We start from the raw sequence: 18,717 nt of genomic DNA, 5'->3' as shown, positions 1-18,717 counted from the left end.
AATCGAAGACAGTCTTGCGATCGAAAATCATTTTTTCCCAATCACAATCAAATCAAGTCGACTAAATTATACATTTTCCCAGCTTATTCTTGTTAATTGTAATCAAATTGATATCCATGAATAGCAATCATGAAAGCAGGCACACGAAATGGGTAAGTTTTTACTTCTGTTACACTTTTTTACCAACGAAAAGAAAAGTTGTTGCAAAAGGCGAAAAAAAACCTTTTCTTTCGTTTTGATTGTTCAACCGTGTTGGGCTCTGTCGGACTCTGTTGGGCCAAACAAATGATTACATTGAACATGGTTAAGATGAGATGACAATATGAAAAGACGAAATTGATTGATTGAATTGCAATGAAGATGATTATTAGAGGGAACAAAAAAAAGATAAATGTTAAATTGCGATACAGAGAAAAAAGTGAAGCAAAACTGTCAACCGATTATCAACCATTTTCACTCATCATCACCATAATCATCCGGATCACAGTAAACATCAATAATCATTTTGAATATCGCTTTTTGTGAGTGAGTTTCCCTCAGTCTCATGTTGATGTTTCATGTCAAAGGCATGTTCAAGAATGTCGCAAACTATTTTTATCTTTACAGTTTAATATTACAATAACTGAGTCAGAAAAAAAATGTATGATAAAAATGTTAGACTGTAATACATCATGAAATGTCATTTAATCGTGTTTACTGTAAATGTTTTGATTTGAATTTTCGCTGCGAATTGAATGGCTTTTAATCAATCATTTTAATCACCATTTTAACCTTTAGCTGCTGAATCAATATTTGCTTTCAAATCTTACTTTTTCCGATCAACATTTTACCTTTAAATTAAACTCGAGTCTCGACAGTTTCTTAATGGTTTACTGAGAAGTTTCATTGTTTTTATTATTGTTTCATTTCATTTTAAATTGTTTACCTTTTGGATTCACAATTAAAGTTACAATTTACACTGTTTAGGTGGAGACTTTTGGGTTTAACTTTTCAATGCACTTGCACTTTATTGTATTTTAACGCTTTAATTTTAAATCATTTTATTCGTAGTGTTGGCTGAACAGAGTCTCAACTTGTCAATATCCTTATTTGGTTGAATGTGTGATGATTAAATTGGAAAGTCAAGCCAAAGGCATTCATCTGTATTTGTTTTTTAATGTAAATTCATTTTCTCAACAAAATCAAATCAAATTGGTTTACTTGAATTGTTTTATCCGCGTGTATAATGTCAGGGTGCCATGTAATGCGCTCGGCCTATTTAAGATTACTGATGGACTGGATGGAGCGACTAATGGACTATTGTTTAGAGTCAGTTTGGGTTTTTTCGAACTTTCAATAGAGAAAAAGTTTACCAATATTAACGATTTTCTTTAAGTCAATCACACAATTTCAAGTAATCATAAAGATTCCCTCGTAACCGATTTTTGCGAATTCCACTGTTCTGAGATTACGGGCGTTCTGTGAACTAAAAGGTGCTTTCGATCGTCAGGTGATGATTGAAAGCCATTGTCATTATACATGCGGATATTTTCATATTTTATGTTAGTTGTTTGTCTTGGTTCAGACTATTTGGGATAAAATAATGTTAATCTTTTCCAGAATGTTAATCGTGAATACGCTTAATTTGATTCTGATCTGGTTTCGATCTGATTTGGTTTGAAACTGACCACCGGTTCAGTTTACTCAGTTGTATATTTTTCACTACAGTAGTGGTCAGGGTTAAGTTAACAAAAAAAGGGACACACTTACGTTAATTTTTGAGTGCCACCATCTCGAACATACCAAGTTTCTAGAGATGAGAAAAAATAGTTCAGTAGGAAAATGGAACAAAATAAAGTTCTAATTGGTGCTTTGAATTTAAATTTATAAAAATTTACAAAGTTCGAAATTGGTCAAGATAGAAGTTCTGTTAAATTTTTGAAATTTTTTGGGTTGAAATCCAATCTGAAGAGCAAATTTTTCTTCGCTAAAAAAGATCAGAGTGACCATTGCCCATGAGCCTCTAAGTGAGCAGCTTAAGTAATATTTGAGTGAAAGGATTCTGAAGCATCGTCACATTATGTCCGTCGATAACGTGAAGTTTTATTGTGTGTCAGCAAATTCATTGATAGTTGATGAAAAACATTGACCAAGTTGCAGTTCTTTAGACTTTAGTTCGTTATTCAAGACTTTAGCAGCATCTGTTGGATTTATTCTGAATCTCAATTCCAACTCAAATCAATTTTTCTAAAAAAATGTGTTTCATTGTAGACTATATGAACTTAATCAAATTGAGTCTTAATTGTATCCAGACTCAACTGACTAGACTTATCACTTATTTGAGATTTAATTGAAAGATCTAAATTTTACATTGATATTAATTTTAATATTCTGCTGGCATTAGACTAACTCGTCAACTCTCGGTCCAAGCATTTTATACACATATTGGATTGGACAGATTATGATCTTGGCATAATGGCGTTTATTGAGTTTATCATCATTCACAAAAGAAACTGTTGAAGGCTGACAGCAATTTCACAATTAGATTGGTCAGAAGTTCAACCAATCGAGCGGCCAAAACTTTTTATGTAAATTTCGGCAATCAGGGTTCAACCGTTATCAAAAATTTGAAAACACTTGAATCCTAATATTATTTTGACTATTTTGCTTGATATGACGTGGAAATAATAAAATTTGAACTTTATTTGACACTCGTTTTTATTTTAATCATTGGTTTGCAGTGTATTCGCAATATGATCGATAAGTCACCGAATCATCGAAAGACAAACTTCCGGATCGCTCAATTCAAAGATCATTTTATAAAAGAATTTATCGAATTTACAAACATTGTTTTTCAATTTTTTAAAAAAAGTTAATTTGTAATTATAAAACCAATAAAGACAAGTGTTAAAATTTTGCTATCTTTCATTTAATGTTTCATTTACTTATTTCGGAATACTAATTATCCGAATTCCTATAAATTGAAGCAGAAATTTTGTTTCGATCTTAAACTTAATTTTTAGTCTTCAATGAATGTAGTGGTTGTTAGTGGTTAAGAGAGCAATCTAACCACGAACAACCCCTAATGAATGCAGTGCAGTGGTTTATATTGGTTAGATTGCTCTCTTAACCATGATTAATAATAGTGAACAGCTGATGAAAAGCTCATCGATACTATCGATACTAATTTCTACATTTTTCTCAGATGGAACTATTGTAAGAAAAACTGGTTTAACCAGGTAAGCACTACCTTTCCCTACCTCAAGTAGGTAAGGAAAGGCCACAATTGGTTGATTATTAGCGGGTCGGCCATTTTATGACGGAGAAGATTTTCTCCCTCAGCTAGCATATAATGGCCGACATTTCTTTGTTGCCCCAAGTCACCCGCGGAAGCCCTGTTTGACTAAGATGGTGATTTTATACTGAATAGTTCATTTCCGTAAGTGTCCTTAATCCCAAGGATGAAAAAGTGAAAAATTCTGTAGACCCTCCTTTGCGTAATCTCAGGGAACGGCTGAATGTTGGCTTCCTTGGCTCGTTTGAAACGGTATTTGATCTGATCCCGATCGAAACAACTAAAATATACCACGGTTTTCAAGGTTTTGATCCGTCTCGAATTGATTATGTTTTTACTACTAGAAATCTACGTGTCAGGCGAAAGCTTTCTGGTATGGCTGGCCGACAAAGAGACCATTTGGCTCTCTTTCACGAATTAGAGTATTTTGATCAAATTGAAATAATAAGAAATTTTTATGCTGATACAGTCAAATTTTAATATTTACGAACGGAGTTATTCTTAAGAGTTATAGATTAAAATTTGCTTGCCCGTTACGCGGAAGATGTTTACAAGATTCTTTGAAAGATACGATTTTATTCAACGGCTGTGGTCCCACTTTAGAATTAAAATCAACAAATTCCTGCGACCTATCTGAACTTGAGAAGGCCTTAGAAAATCAAACTCTCAACGAATTCCGAGTCACACTTTTTGCCAATAATATTTTCATTTTAGCTCAAAAGATTAATTTAAAAGTCTTCAACTGTGAAACAGGTGCAGAAACAACCATACGACTAAACGCGATTGCAACAAAAGGGCGTGAGCACAGTGGTTTGTATTTAGCTGCGAAATCAGCATCGGAAATTTTGTTATTTGATGAAAGAACCGGCGAATTTTTTCTATACGATTTTGAGCAACAAAATACGTAGAAAAATTGGCTGCTTCAAGATTTAGTGAAAAATATCCTGTTTTTGATTTCGCTACAACTTATGTACCAAAAAATCTAAGAAAGGTTTTTGAATTCCTTGATGGAATAAAAGCGTTACTAACTAAACATTTCAAAAAGCCAAAATCACCCTAATAACGATTCTGAGCCATTAGAAAGAACATTTTATCGACTATCAAGCTAATTTGAGCTAAATTAAAGTCTTCTACAAGCCAAAGTAAAATATAACATAACTTTATTGTTTTATAATTACAAATGTGTAAATTTTTTAAAGAATCAAGAATTTGCAAAATAAATTAAATTGAAAATCAAGAGTCAATGAAATCAGTCAATGTCTGAGGAATAAGCCTCTGTAATTTTCCTCTCCCCAAATCCCAGAGCCCAGTGCACTTTTATAAAATGATCTTTGAATTGAGCGATTCGGAAATTTTTCTTTCGACAATAATAACAAACATTTGGAATTTCCATGGCATTTTGGACATGAGATAAGACATAATCACTCGGGCCCGATGCTTTACATTCTTTCTTGCCATCAATGAGACATGCCGGTGTTCCTTTGCAATACCTGTTTGGTCCATTTTTTCCTATGAACTCATCCAATTTTTTTTTCAGTTCATTTATTGTTAATCGTTGATTGGCTTGCATAATCGAGTAATAAAAATTTCTGTGGACATCGTCACGAATTGCAGTGGTAAAATGTATTTTATTTTCCTCAATTTCTTCATATGAGAGCAGAATTGGACGTGAGATCTTGGACAATTCAGCTTCAATCTTTTGAATTGAAATTTCAAGTTTTTTTTTGGGAGGAAAAAAGACTAAAAATCACACTTGGAAGAAAACTTTCCGAATGTTTATGCATGTTCCAAATTTCAATAAATTCAGCAAATGTATCACAATTTTTCTGTAAATTTTCCACATATTCATTTATGACTGGCTCAATCAAAGTTGCTGAAGTTTGTTGTTGCCGGATTGGGTTGGGATTTTTATCAGAGCCATTACCACCAACACTGGCATTATCACTATTATTTTCTTGTTGCTGTTGTTGTCCATTATTTTCACTATTCATTTCTAGTTCATTGGTATCACCATTGCCACCAACACTGGCATTATTATTTTTTTGTTGTTGTTAGTGTTGTTGTTTGCGCTGTTGTCGTCGTTTTGAATTCAAAATTTATTTTTGAACTTGAACCCAAGTGTCGCCTTGGGTGTCAACCATAAGTTTATTGAAAACAAAACTCCAATTTTTTAAAATGTTTTGTTCGCATTTAGCTCTTCATTCAATGAATAATAAGGAAATGAGCATTAGCAGTCAAATTTTCAAGCATCTTTCTAGTTGCATTTTTTTGATCGATTTCCACATGTAGCTCCTTAATAGTAGTTTCCATCGTGTTTATTGAAGAAACTTGCGACGCGTTTGATTGGGCCACATTTTCACTTAAAGATTTGCCCACATGCGATCTCAACGTCTGTGGTAAGTACACTTGTGGCTGATGAGCGTTGGATTGATCCATCGAAGAGAAACAAATTGTTTCATCTCAAAAGAAGTCTTCAATTGGGGATGAAAATTGGAGCATGATGAACGATACTACGAGGAGACACAACTTTGAACGATTTTGTTGAACAACTTAAAACCAAACTGATGACTTTAAACAAATTTCACAGCAATTTATATTGATTCTAACTATTAGATTTTTATGCATCTATATTATCATTGCACCAGAGTTAACAAGCAGAATAATTTGACCTCGAACACAATATTTGACCTACAATACAGGGTATTACTCTGTATAACCGTAAACGTTGACGGATAAGTAGGTGACCTTAAATTTAATTGAGAATGACTGAATTTATTGAAGTTAACTAGATAAGACTTTGCTTAAACAAGATCAAGAATAAATCATCATAATTGTTCAGACAAAGAGAAGATGTAGCTTACTAATTAGCCATGATTTTTCATATATAAACGACAAAAAACCTCCATTCAATTCATGCAAACCGTCTTTCTCCAATTAATAAATCAACAAGTATTATTGTTAAAGCTTAAAAGTTTGATTTTGTTTCCTTAAATTCAAGTTTAAATCTTTAAATTGCTTTCATTAATCTCAAAGTTTCTACACATTAGAGAAATAAATTGAAAATTTAAAAGAAATTGCCTAGATTTTACTATTAGATACAGAATTTACTACGCGGCATATCTACGTCAAAAAAGATTTCATAACGAAAGAATCTCTCTTTTAACACAGATTCGTTTACTTCGTTTAGATCGTAACAGTGAAGAGAAGAGCCACATCCCAGTTATCAGAATTGGTCAAAAAGCGCCAGATGTAAGTCGAGCATTAATGTACCCAGACGAACCTGCCTATAATACCATCACCAGCGAACAACGATAGAATGGCTCTTGCTTTGGAGGTCGTATCGCGAGAAGACGGTTGTAATTATAACCAGGTTGCAGAATGCATCTGTTGCAAATTGAAAATACTTACATAATAGCCTACTTATAATCCCATCTAAGTTTAAGAACCAGTAGTCCAATGATTTTAAACAAAGTCAAACTTATGTAACCGTGACTTGAGAACCTAAGTCCAGAATAAATGTACAGTAAACTCTCACTTATTTTGACAAAAAAAACAGCTCCATCTAAGGTTATTTATTAATACCAACATGTCTCCAACAATTGATTATGACACTTCTTTCAACAGCTGACCAAGCTTGAGTTATCAATATAATAGCCTCAAGTACATCAATTTGTTTTAATTGTTCAAAAGAATTAGCTTCATCAATACGGTCAACTAATTTTCTATTAAGTAGCCTTTTATAATGTTCTTTAAAGCTTTTTATTATTCCACCATCCATTGGTTGCGTCACTGACGTTGTGTTGGCGGGCGAAAATTCAACATGTAAGTTGTTTACATTTTCTGGTATTTTATGACCTCTGAAATTGTCTAATAATAATAAGCCTTTCTGTTCCTTTTCTTTGTCTCTTTATCCAGGTTTGCTACCCATTCACCAAATATCTCTGAGGTCATCCAAGCATTTTTACTATCTTTATAGTTGACCATTTCTTTGATATTAATGCCTTTAAAGCAACGAGTATTTTTGGATTTACCAATTACCATTGGTGGCAATTTGTTACCAGATAATGTAGTGCCAAGTAAGAGCGTCAACCTTTCCTTTTGAACCTTGTAACCTTTAACATCTTGACCAACCAGACAATATGTCCTATTATTTACCTGTCGATAAAACACAGCAGTCTCATCAACATTAACAATTAGATCCCCAGTATAATCTTTTAACAAATTAGGTAGCTCAATCAACCATTTATTAACCTCACTAGTATCGGACTTGGCTTCACCATTGACCTTTCTCAACACAATTCCATTCTTTTTCAATAATTTGTCAATCCACCAAGATGAAGCTCTGAATGTTGTCAACTCTAATTGTTCTGCTTTCTTTAAAGCTGTTGCTTTTATTAGTGGACAGTTAACTGGAATGGACGCATTGTTACACTTGGTGATGAAGGCTTATACAGCTTCTTCAATTTGATCGTATTTGTTGTTGTTGGATAACCTTCTTCTCTTCATCATCATCTCATCATCAGCCACCTCTTTGTATTCATCTTGTTTGTTGATTATGTAATTAACGGCTTGTCTTGATAATTTATGTTGACGAGCAACATCAGATTCTCTCATGGTTTCACATTCTTGAATTATTTGTAATTTCTCAGGTAAGGGTATTCTTGCTAATTTACGACGAATCATTGTAATTACAAAATAACATGAGACTAATCGAAAAACTTATCTTCTGATTAATCATCTTCTCTTATTAATGACCAAAGATGGAGCTGTTTTTTTTGTCAAAATAAGTGAGAGTTTACTGTAGTTGAATTGGATAATAATCAAAAAATTTTATTCAAAATAATAGAAAAGACAAATGCAAAGAAATATTATTCATTCTGAGTCAGCAGACTCGATCACAAAAGCCTTTGCTTTCGGCTCCTTGGACTTCGGAGGTTGGTTAGCACGCTTTTCATCATAAAGAGACTTTTGAGTACCAGTTAGAAACTTCCCAAGGACCTTGTAAATGGTTGGAAGCCAAGTGGCGATAAATATTTCGCCTAAGCTTAGGATGACATGGAGCCCCGTGGTTACAAAACTTACAATAGATCTTATCATCTACTATTTTAGTACCTTCTTTGTTTTGCGTCGCTCTTCCACTAACTCTTCAAATTTTTCTGTAAAGTCAAGGCTCAGGTCAACGTCAGGGGCGAAGAGTTCCTCGGGTTCCTTTAACTTTTTTCTCTGCTTGAGACCGAGAGCCAGACTTGGTATGACCATGACCGGAAGTCCCAGGCACTGTTCCATTTGAAACCCGTTCAATGATGGTACCGCTCTTTGATTTCCTCTTTGGAAGTCCAGGAGGTGCACAAATAATCAAAGGACGGACGGGAGAAGGAGCGGGTAATGGGATCGGGTCCATCCTTGCTCTCAGCGGTGTAGCTTCTCCACCATGCATTCGGGATAAGACTCGTGCCTTGAGAGAGATTGGTGCAACTGACTCTTCATCTTCCGAAGACTCATGACTCTTTGCTGCCTTAAATTCAAGTTTAAATCTTTAAATTTTTATCATTAATCTCAAAGTTTCTACACATATACATAGTAGTGGAAGTTTACTTTTACTTTCAATAAAATTTATCTTGGGGAAATATCAAGCTGCGTTCAACAGTTACCGTTCATCTGCAACAAACTCTAAAAGTAAATATAGTTGTTTTTCACTAAACATATGTACTGTAACAATTTCAGCTAAAATTGATTTTGCCAAAATGTCTGCAAGTCATTTAGAGTTGTTTTTCTTTAAAGTCTGTACTCATTGGAATATTAACTGTAATAAAGTACTGTATGATTGTACAGCATTGATTGATTAAATTATTACAAGCGTTAGACATAAAATAAATAGGTAAATTTGGATCATAACAACTCGAGATGTACAGGATAGATTTTGATGTATTAGATATCGTTAGTTAGAGCATTATTAGACAAAGAGAATAATAATACATTGCAAGTCTTGATCGTGCCAACCAAATTCGTGAAATTAATGTGTGTTCTTCTGTTTCCATGGAAATACATACATTTTCACGGCGATGAATTCATAAAGCACATTGTTTGAATGTACGTTAAATGTGCATTTTGTATCATTAGTTTATTTTACGTGTTGTGAATTCTACGTTCAAAAGTCAAAAACGCATGAAAAACTTTGAGTTTACGTGGAACCGATACCATATATAAAGTCGAAACATGAAATTTTTGCGTAAAGATTGTGGCCAAACTAAAAGGATTCTAAAGAAATTCACAGCCTGAAAGCCATGAATAAACCACATTCACGAAAAATAGTCTGAACTTCTTCGGAATTCAGGTACCTGAGAAATCAGCGTTCAAACAGGGCAGGGGAAAAATGCAGAATCCGTATCTTTTACCATTGACTTTGGGGGAAAAATGTTTAGGTTGTTCAGGTTGATTGTTGGTTTGAATTAGAAGGATAGGTTCGAGCATTTTTCGAGCAAAGCGTTAGGTAAAAAATATGTTGCCTCAACTGTTGAACCAAATTTTATTTTGTTTTTTCTCATTGACAATGGTTTTTCATCAATAATTTGAGTCTTTAAATGTGAATTGGATTTATTGTATTCAGTGAAAAGAAATTTACGATCAGTCATGATCGGGGGCTCAGCTTGTAATTATAATGTCAAAGAATGCTCACTCTAATCTGCATTTGCGAGCTTAATGTTTGGCTGGGATTAAATCACCCTTAGATTTCTGGAAAATTTTGTGTTCCATGGTAACTTTTCCTATTCAGATTTCAACTAACAACTAACTTTTCCAATAAACCAGCATTACCTTGAAGGATTCTGGCTTATATAATCAAAAAGGTGACCAAATAATATCTCAAATGAACTTAAATCATAGCAACGGTTCAGATCAAAATAAACTTTTAGTCGATCCTCATTTGATCACAAACTAATGAAATTGCATCTGTTTCATTGCAAGGATATTTGCTGGTCACAATTTATCCTGATGTTAAGCAACTGAATGGCAATCAAATGCAAACCATTAACTAATCAATGACTGCCAAAGTAAAGAAGACAATCGATTGACAACAATTAGATGATTAAAAAGCATTTGACAATTTAAAAGTGAATTAAATCAATTTAATTTGCTTTCAACTGACTCAGCTTTTTACAGAGAAGAAGATAGTTTATTAAAAATTGTCTTCATGAGCTAATCAGCTAATGAACAATTAGAAAGTGAACAGAAAGAAAAACGATAAGCTTAATGATTATTTATGTTTCATTCATTTGTTGATTCATTCAATATTATATCCACAATATTGATTCAATTTTTACCTTTCCTTACTTTTTCATCATTTTTACTGTTTCTATTGATCTTACTCACCAGTAAAACTCAATAGTTTGTCTCGGCTTGAGTTTCATTCAGTTTTCATTTCATTCTTTACATTTTAATCATGATTAATCCATAATATTTTCATATTTACTTTTTTTGACTATTTGATTGTTGAAAGGATTGGAAACAAATCATTTGTTCAAGTTTGTTTCATACAAAAGTGGTTCAATTTTGGTTCACTTTTTTTCACCTCGCCGGTCTGGTGTTTACATTGTTTAACAATAATGAATTTTTTGACTCTGGTTTATGCTGCTTTAAAGGTACTAACTGCCACACCATCAGGTAAACCATTGATACAAATCAACCCAACAGAGAAGGTAAATTGATTGGTTTCCCCTTTATTTCATTTTCAATCATTAGAGTCAACTATAAGTAAAGTTATACCTCCACATGAATCAACTTGGACTTACGATGGTAAAGGAAATGGTAAGGTTTTGTTTCTCTCTATTAATTGTGTTTTAATTTACCCACAATTAGTTGGCCATTAATTAACAATTGACTGTGTTGAATTTAAGTTATGGATTCCAAGACTTGGCCACATTTATTGCTTATTATTAGTCGCTGTTTATCAGCTGTTGCTTGTCTTGTTTTCTGGTTATTCTGGTTCATCTCTAGTTGGTCTTTTATGGTTATTTTGTTTTAATTGTTTCAGTGTCTTGGTCAATTCAATTGATAAAGTGTTTATTTGATCATTGATGACAATTATGATCATCTGGTTCAGTGGTTTACTTAGCAACTGGTTTACAGTCGTGTTGCTAAGTCTAGGCTTTAGCTTCAAGGAAAAAGGTTTTATTGAGGAAACTTAACCAGTTTTTATCGGCCAATTACGTAGTCTAAGAGTTAACCTAATTGTCAATTAATTTGTTTCCAATCTACTGTCTTAATTGTTTTGGTGTTGAACCATTTTCCGTTTTGTGTTTGTTTAGGTATCAATGACTGGTATCAACTTTATCCAAAATGTAAAGGACAGTTTCAATCGCCAATCAACATTGATACCAGATTAGTTGATTATAACAGTTCAATGAAAATTGACTTTATTGGATTTCAAAAGCTTTACCAGGCTTTCATTGAAAACAATGGCCATACAGGTGAGTTTACCTTTTAATCTAGCCTGCATCATCTGATCATCTTTTGGTTTACAACTTGATCAGTTTAATTTTTGCATCTATTATTGAATATTTAAAGCTGTTTAGTCGATTATTGTAAAATGAAGGTTGAAAAATGATCACAATTTAGAGTTAAAAAAATCAATTTTGCTAGACAAACAAAACAAATTAATCGATGAAGGTAAATGTTTAAAAAAATGAATGATGATTTAGTTCGGTTCATTTTCTGTGCTCAATAACATTCAATACTATCATGTTTAATTTTTGTTTCAACATTGATTATCGATTAGCTTATGTTATTTGATTATATCTGTTGATTAAACTTGCCAGACAAAATCATTCATCATTATATTAATCGTTAAAGAAACGTTGAAGCCTATTGCTCTAAACTGAACCTTATTAAACTTTCTAAGCTTTTATAAAAGGCGAATCAATTGTTTTGCATAAAATAGTAAATTATGTTTCATATGTATAACAATATAACTGATTGTTGCTCAATAATATTAATCACCTAACGACGGACTTGAAAAATTGCTTGCGTTTTCCTCATGAAATGACTATCATTATAAGATGAATTCATGATTTTAAACACTTTTTGTCATGAGAATATCTTGTCACAAGTAAAGAAAAGCATCTAAATTGGGTTTGAAATAAGGTTCAACAGTAATTAACGACTAGAGTTAAGACTTAGGTTCACAAAAGTATATTTTGATTAATTTCACCTTCTCAATAAGCCATCTTTTTGGCTAAATTGTCTCAAAAGCTTCCTTTTTGTACATATCAATGTACAGTAGTGTAACAGTAACAAGCAAGAAAAAGAGCCAACTAGCACTTTCATTTTGAGTATTAATATACACTAATATGGGATGTTATTGTATGTACTAAATTATTTTAACCACTTTAATTCACTCTGTAGTTCAATTAGGAGTTGAGGAATCAACAAAGCCAGTGTTGACTGGTTCAGCTGTGGACAATAAAATTTATGTTTTTGCCCAATTACACTTTCACTGGGGAACAGATTCACTGTTGGGATCGGAACATTCAATAAACTCAACATTCTACCCATTGGAGGTAAGTTGGTCAGCACGTTAATTATCACAATTAAATGAAAAAGTGTCACAAAATGTTTACTCTAAAGGTTAACTTGACCAAATGAATTTGAACAATTCAAGAACGTAGTCAATTTGGTTTTTTCAACACATGTTTGATAATCACGTCATCTAGTGTTTCGGTTTAAAACTAATCTTTTGCTCAAATTAAAATGTAAAATTGACATTTTTCGTCAACCTTGATTATCCCAAAAATTGTTGGTGATTAATGACAGTGATTTTCATCTATTTTTGAACAGGGCCACTTGGCATTTTACCGTAAAGAGTATGAAAGCTTTGATAAAGCCCTCAACTATTCAGATGGACTTGTCGTTGTCTCAATCTTCTTCAAGGTAAGGAATATTTTTTGGTAATTTTTGCTTACTCAATGATTCGGTTACTTTTTTTATGAATCTTTGTAACTTTACATGGCATTAATGTTTCGTTTTTTTTCCTTTTTGTTCCTTTATTTCATTGTGGCTGATTCTTGTGTTTGGATTACCTGTACAACCCTGTTTCTTGACCTTGCCAAAGCATGCGGATGAAGAAAATCATGCCTTGGATCGATTGATTAAAGGAATCCAAAAAATTCCCAGATATCGAGACAAATCACTGATACCTGGCTTTTTCAATTTCTCTGATATATTGCCAAGTAATTTAAACAATTTCTATAAATACTCTGGATCACTGACAACTCCACCTTGCCTTGAGATAGTCACTTGGTTGATTATAGCTGAGCCAGTCAACATTTCAGAAGGACAAACGGAAATATTCCGACATGAAAGAGCTAATATGATTTCTTCCAAGACTGGGGAATACGCTTACCTTAATCACAACTATCGAGAGCAATCACCATTAAATCATCGACGAGTAACTGCATCATTCATGGTCAACTCAAATACGGACCAAAATGAATATATAGCTTGATCACTGAATATAGTACAAATATTTACTTGTTGATATTGAACTGGCAAGCTTTTCTGTAAATTTTGAGCTTGCAATTTTTGTTATTAAATTATCAAAATAAGCTTAATGATTATGAACTAAAGATGAGACAAAAAGGTTAGTGATTTCTGAGTGATTGCTGAATAAATTTTTATAGACATTGGTACAGATTGAAACATAAATATTAAAAGCTTGTGTTTAAATTATCCTAAAAAACAAGTAAATATTGTAAACCCCTATAATTGTGTTCATTTAATAATCAATTTAATGAAATTGGTGTCAAAAGAAAGATACAATTATTGAATATAAACTCACTGATTGATTAAAGTGTAGTTCACCATTGTACTAATTGGGTTGTTAGACCTTACACACTGTAATTGTAATTGTAATTTTAACGTTCAATGTACCCTAAATTGCACTCATTTTTGAATGTTTATCAATCATCTTTAAATTGAGATCATTGGGAGTTAAAAACTAAAATAACACAACAAATTTTGACATTGATTAAAAGCGAAAGGTTAATTTCATTCACAATATGATAACTTAACATGATTTGATGGCCAACAGGGTAGCTTCGTATTATTATGATAAATTAATTACATAATGAGAACTATCGACTCCGCCTGGAGTTGATCAAAATATTGAATGTTTTATGAGTGTTGTTATTGTTTTTTCTGCAATTCAATTCAATCAAGTCAAGACACCTTTAACCCATTCTTTAAATTAACTTAATTGATTGTGTCTAAAATTAAATCACATCTCTCCTGTCTCCTGTGTTAAGCTTAATTAATGAACATCATCTTTGATTTCCAATACAATCACTGATTCATCTTGTTGCTGTTTATTAAATGTCATGAATGCCATCAATTATCGCCATTAATTGTTAGACTTTTGTTCAGAGACAGTTGAGAGATTATTGGTTGTGAAAAATGAACAAATTTGATAAATTGCTGCTCATGTAGATTGTATTGAATAATTTTTCCGTCGAGATTGGAATAAACTGTGCTCCATCATCAATTGAAACCATAATACTCAGCGATAATCAACAATCATCACAAAACAACAGTTCACTTTCCTGGCTTGTCTCTCATTGTCTCTCGTCAACCATTCATATCCAAATGTAAGCCATGTATTTGTTTTTACTTGAAATCCAAACTTTCCCTCTTTTTTCCTGGTTAATTTTTGGGTTAAGTTTAACCATTGTCTGTCTTGAACTGTGAAACTCATGGTCCAAAAATTCTAATGTCCAGTTTTTTCTTTCCACCCTCAAGAGAAGATTAAACAGCGATGGGCAAAGTTTCAACTCTAGTCTCTTCAACATTCATTGTTTTAGGTGAGTTACCGGCTAGTTTCCAAATTATTGCCAAATATTTGTTTTGATTCGCTATTTTTCTTCTTCCATGGTCTATCATGAAACAGGGCTGGTAGTTAATGGTATACATTCCTGGAATTACGAGGATGAAGACACCAAAGGTAAGTTATGGATGTGAAGATCTTTACTTTCTTCATGTAGACAACTGCTATGTTTTTGAAAATATTATAATATCTCAGTTAGTGAGTGTTTCTGGTTGTGTTTATGATCGTCTGACAATCCTCTGATTTTGTCAGCTTTGAATCTTTAATAGAAGATTGGAAAATAGTTGTAATTATTTTAGCTGTTAAAAAACAAAAAACCATAATATTCAAGTCAATGTCTTCTGATTACCTTCATATAATAGGAGTTTTCCGTTGGGGTGATCAATATCCAGAATGTGATGGTTTGAATCAATCGCCAATTGATATTGAAACAGCTAGAGTCCAAGTGAACCGTGATTTAACCGTTGAAATCGGTGGATTGGATGAGACACATGAAACTTGGATTAGAAACAATGGACACACTGGTAAGTTGATTACTGAAAATACTGAGAAAAAATTGCTTTAGTAAAGAGCTGGAAAAATATGATCTAAAGAGTCACTAAATAGGATACAAGGGGTTAACAGATGGTTAACACTTTACATTAATTGGCTTATCTTTTAAAGTTTGTTTACTTGTATGATTTCACTTTGAATTTTAATGTTTCAGCTCAACTCGGATTACTTGATTCACCAAAACCCAATTTGACTGGTACCGCTGTGAATGGTAAACTGTATGAATTTGCTCAACTACATTTTCATTGGGGTGAAAAATCAGATAGAGGATCGGAACATTCCGTTGATTCTGTTTTCTATCCAGCAGAGGTAAAGTCTGAAATCTCATTGGTTTAAATCTGTTCACTTATTAATTACAACAGCTTTAGTTTACGACTTAATAAATCATTTGAATTCATCTGAATGTTGTCTTTTAGATGCACATGGTCTTTTATCGTAAACAATACGGTGACATAGAAACTGCAGTGAAATACAAGGATGGTTTGGCGGTGGTCGGTGTCTTTTTACAGGTATTTTTACTCTGAACAATTATATTGCTTGACTTGGCTGACTTGATTGTGAGTGATGTTTCAATTTGGATTCATTTTCTTTTGTTGATTCTTCCAACAGAATTCCAAGACGAATAACCCCAACTATGATCCTTTAATATACGCTGTTCGCCAAGCTCCTGATTACAAAGCAAAATCATTTTTACCATCAGAGATAACTTTACGCCAATTGTTGCCTCGAAATACTCAAAAATTTTATCGCTATTCCGGTTCATTAACAACTCCACCTTGTGATGAAATTGTAACCTGGATACTGTTGGCTGATCCTGTTGAAATTGGTGAACAGCAGTTGGAAGTTTTCCGTCATGAGAGAACCAATTATGTCTCAATGAGATCTGGAAGTAATAGGATTGACCATAATTATCGTTATCAGGCTCCCATCAATCGTCGAATTGTGGAATCTTCATTTAATCCGAGAATAAGCTTCTCCACTCCATTGAATGCACGAGCCATTAAGCCATTCTATAAGAATGTATTCTTCCCGTCCTATTAATTAGACAATTTGCCCTCTAAATTCATTAAACTAATTATTTAAAATAATCTTGTTATCTGAAAACGAATATGAACGAATTAATATAATCAATTTTCAAACAAAGCAGAGTTTTTAATGAGAAAATATGAAAGAAACTTTGATTATTGAACACATTTAAACATTTTATGGAAAATGTAGTACAAAAATAACGGTAATGTATTAATATTTATAACTGCTTGACTTTAACAAGACATAATCTAATGAAACTTAAAAACACGGAATTAGAAATTTTGATGAAAAATAAGTAGCAGTTGTGTTTCGAACAGGAATGTCACTTTTAAGGTAAATTTCCCCAATCGATGGGTGTTTTTCCCTTAGCTACCAAATGACTATTGGTTTTAGAAAAATGTTTGCAGCCGAAGAAGCCTCTATGAGCTGAAAGCGGTGAAGGGTGAACCCCTTTAAGTACAAGATGACGCTTAGTGTCAATACAAGCTCCTTTCTTGTGAGCATAATTTCCCCATAGGATAAAGACAAGGTTCTGCATATTTGCATTTAACCATTTGATAACAGCATCGGTAAACTGTTCCCAACCTTGATCAGCATGAGAGTTAGCACTCGAGGCACGAACTGTAAGACACGCATTTAATAATAATACTCCTTGCTTTGCCCAACCAGTAAGATCTCCATGATTAGGCTCAATGAAAGTATCAATGTCTGCTGCCAATTCTCGGTAAATATTTTTCAAACTTGGAGGCGGATCAACTCCTTTTTGAACACTGAAACACAAACCATGAGCTTGTCGAGGTTGATGGTATGGATCTTGTCCTAAAATGACAACTTTAACATCGTAAATAGGAGTCATTGTAGTCCAAGTAAAAACTTGATCTTCGGGTGGAAAAATTGTTCTTTGCCGCCGTTCCATGAGAAGAAAATCAGACAATTGAATGAAATATTCTTTGGAAAATTCACTTTTCAACTCTTTAAACCAAGTCAGCCCCATATTAGAAGAAACAGCTCTCTTTTTAGCAATCAACGAGGCCAATTCAGCCTTCAACTGGTCTTCTTCACTTTTGGACAAATTTCTCTTTGATTTATACAGACAATCAACATCTTCCCGTTTTCTAGCAGGACTTAAAGGACCGTTGCTACAACCATTGGAACCATTAAGAGGCTTTTGAAAATAACTGGTAATACTTCTTTGGGCCATTTTACACTTGAATAAAGAAATAGAAACTTTAAACATGAACAAAAGAACAAAACTGAGCGCAAATTTAACGATGAACAAACATGTGTTAAGCTAGCAAGGATTAAAACAAAGAGTAAATTAACCGCCAAAATTAATGTATCGATAAATATATCGACATCTATCGATAATTAACCTAAAACAAAATCTGCGACTAATTCAAAAACATTAATCGCAAATTTTTGTACTCCATTAAAATTGAAACGATTCAAGCTCCATTAGTTTGTCGATTCTTGAAGATTAAATAAATTAGTAAAATTAAGAAATACTCTCAATGTTTTCTCATTGAAATTTTACCAAACGATAAACTTTGTTACTGCTGCCTGTACTGGTGTTACCAAAACTAAAACGGCAATTCTACGCGAATTCAAATGATGCAATTAGTAATGCTTGTGATATTCAATAAAATCTGAAAATGCTAAAAATTTTTCAAAAAGCGTCCAGTTATTGCGTTATTTATGTGTATTAGACTGAAATTCAGTCACTGAAACGCAATTGCCAAGATGTGCAATCAAATCGTTAGAGGACGCTGCCTGTCACTTCATTCAATCACTTTTTAATTCACATCTTAAGAAGACAATAGATGGCGCTACATCGCAACACAAAAATTAATTTCCTTTGAATAAGTTTCCAAAGTCCAGATCCTTGCGATGATTATTGACCTTGAATTTCAAAATTACTTTCGATTAAGTTCGAAGTACGATTCCCAAATTCGCCATACGCATTTATGACACTGCAACGTTATCCATTAGT

The 18,717-nt window shown here is 33.0% G+C and overlaps 2 protein-coding genes across 2 annotated transcripts; one reads left to right on the top strand and one right to left on the bottom strand.

The window, feature by feature from the left end:
* The first annotated feature begins 114 nt into the window (after positions 1-114).
* LOC112538491 (uncharacterized) lies at positions 115-16,786 on the top strand. Its single transcript, XM_089267435.1, has 13 exons — positions 115-152; positions 10,770-10,933; positions 11,012-11,077; positions 11,578-11,739; positions 12,674-12,828; positions 13,106-13,198; positions 13,380-13,769; positions 15,072-15,123; positions 15,210-15,263; positions 15,509-15,670; positions 15,853-16,007; positions 16,115-16,207; positions 16,308-16,786. The coding sequence occupies exons 1-13, from the start codon at positions 130-132 to the stop codon at positions 16,737-16,739; spliced, it is 2,001 nt and encodes a 666-aa protein (XP_089123561.1). The 5' UTR covers positions 115-129; the 3' UTR covers positions 16,740-16,786.
* Positions 16,787-16,825: 39 nt separating this feature from the next.
* On the bottom strand, positions 16,826-17,972 carry LOC107360665 (uncharacterized). The gene has a single exon (XM_015927369.3). It carries the CDS (start codon positions 17,962-17,964, stop codon positions 17,056-17,058), a length of 909 nt encoding a protein of 302 aa, XP_015782855.1. The 5' UTR covers positions 17,965-17,972; the 3' UTR covers positions 16,826-17,055.
* Between the last annotated feature and the right edge of the window lie 745 nt (positions 17,973-18,717).

The sequence above is a fragment of the Tetranychus urticae genome, chromosome 2 (genome assembly GCF_039701765.1).
Source record: "Tetranychus urticae isolate SD_2017Ah chromosome 2, NJAU_TeUrti_SD_1.0, whole genome shotgun sequence".
NCBI classification, from domain to species: domain Eukaryota; kingdom Metazoa; phylum Arthropoda; class Arachnida; order Trombidiformes; family Tetranychidae; genus Tetranychus; species Tetranychus urticae.
The sequence above is the reverse complement of the archived record's forward strand: the minus strand, read 5'-3'. Positions and strand labels throughout refer to the sequence as shown.

What these genes read in the sequence shown, in the direction of transcription:
- LOC112538491 (XM_089267435.1), top strand. Translation starts at nt 130, where the DNA reads ATGAAAGCAGGCACACGAAATGG. An exon ending in TGAAAACAATGGCCATACAG is followed by an intron (nt 11,740 to 12,673) that starts GTGAGTTTACCT and finishes TTCACTCTGTAG; the next exon opens with TTCAATTAGGAGTTGAGGAA. An exon ending in TTGTCTCAATCTTCTTCAAG is followed by an intron (nt 13,199 to 13,379) that starts GTAAGGAATATT and finishes ACCTTGCCAAAG; the next exon opens with CATGCGGATGAAGAAAATCA.
- LOC107360665 (XM_015927369.3), bottom strand. Translation starts at nt 17,964, where the DNA reads ATGTTTAAAGTTTCTATTTCTTTATTCAAGTGTAAAATGGCCCAAAGA.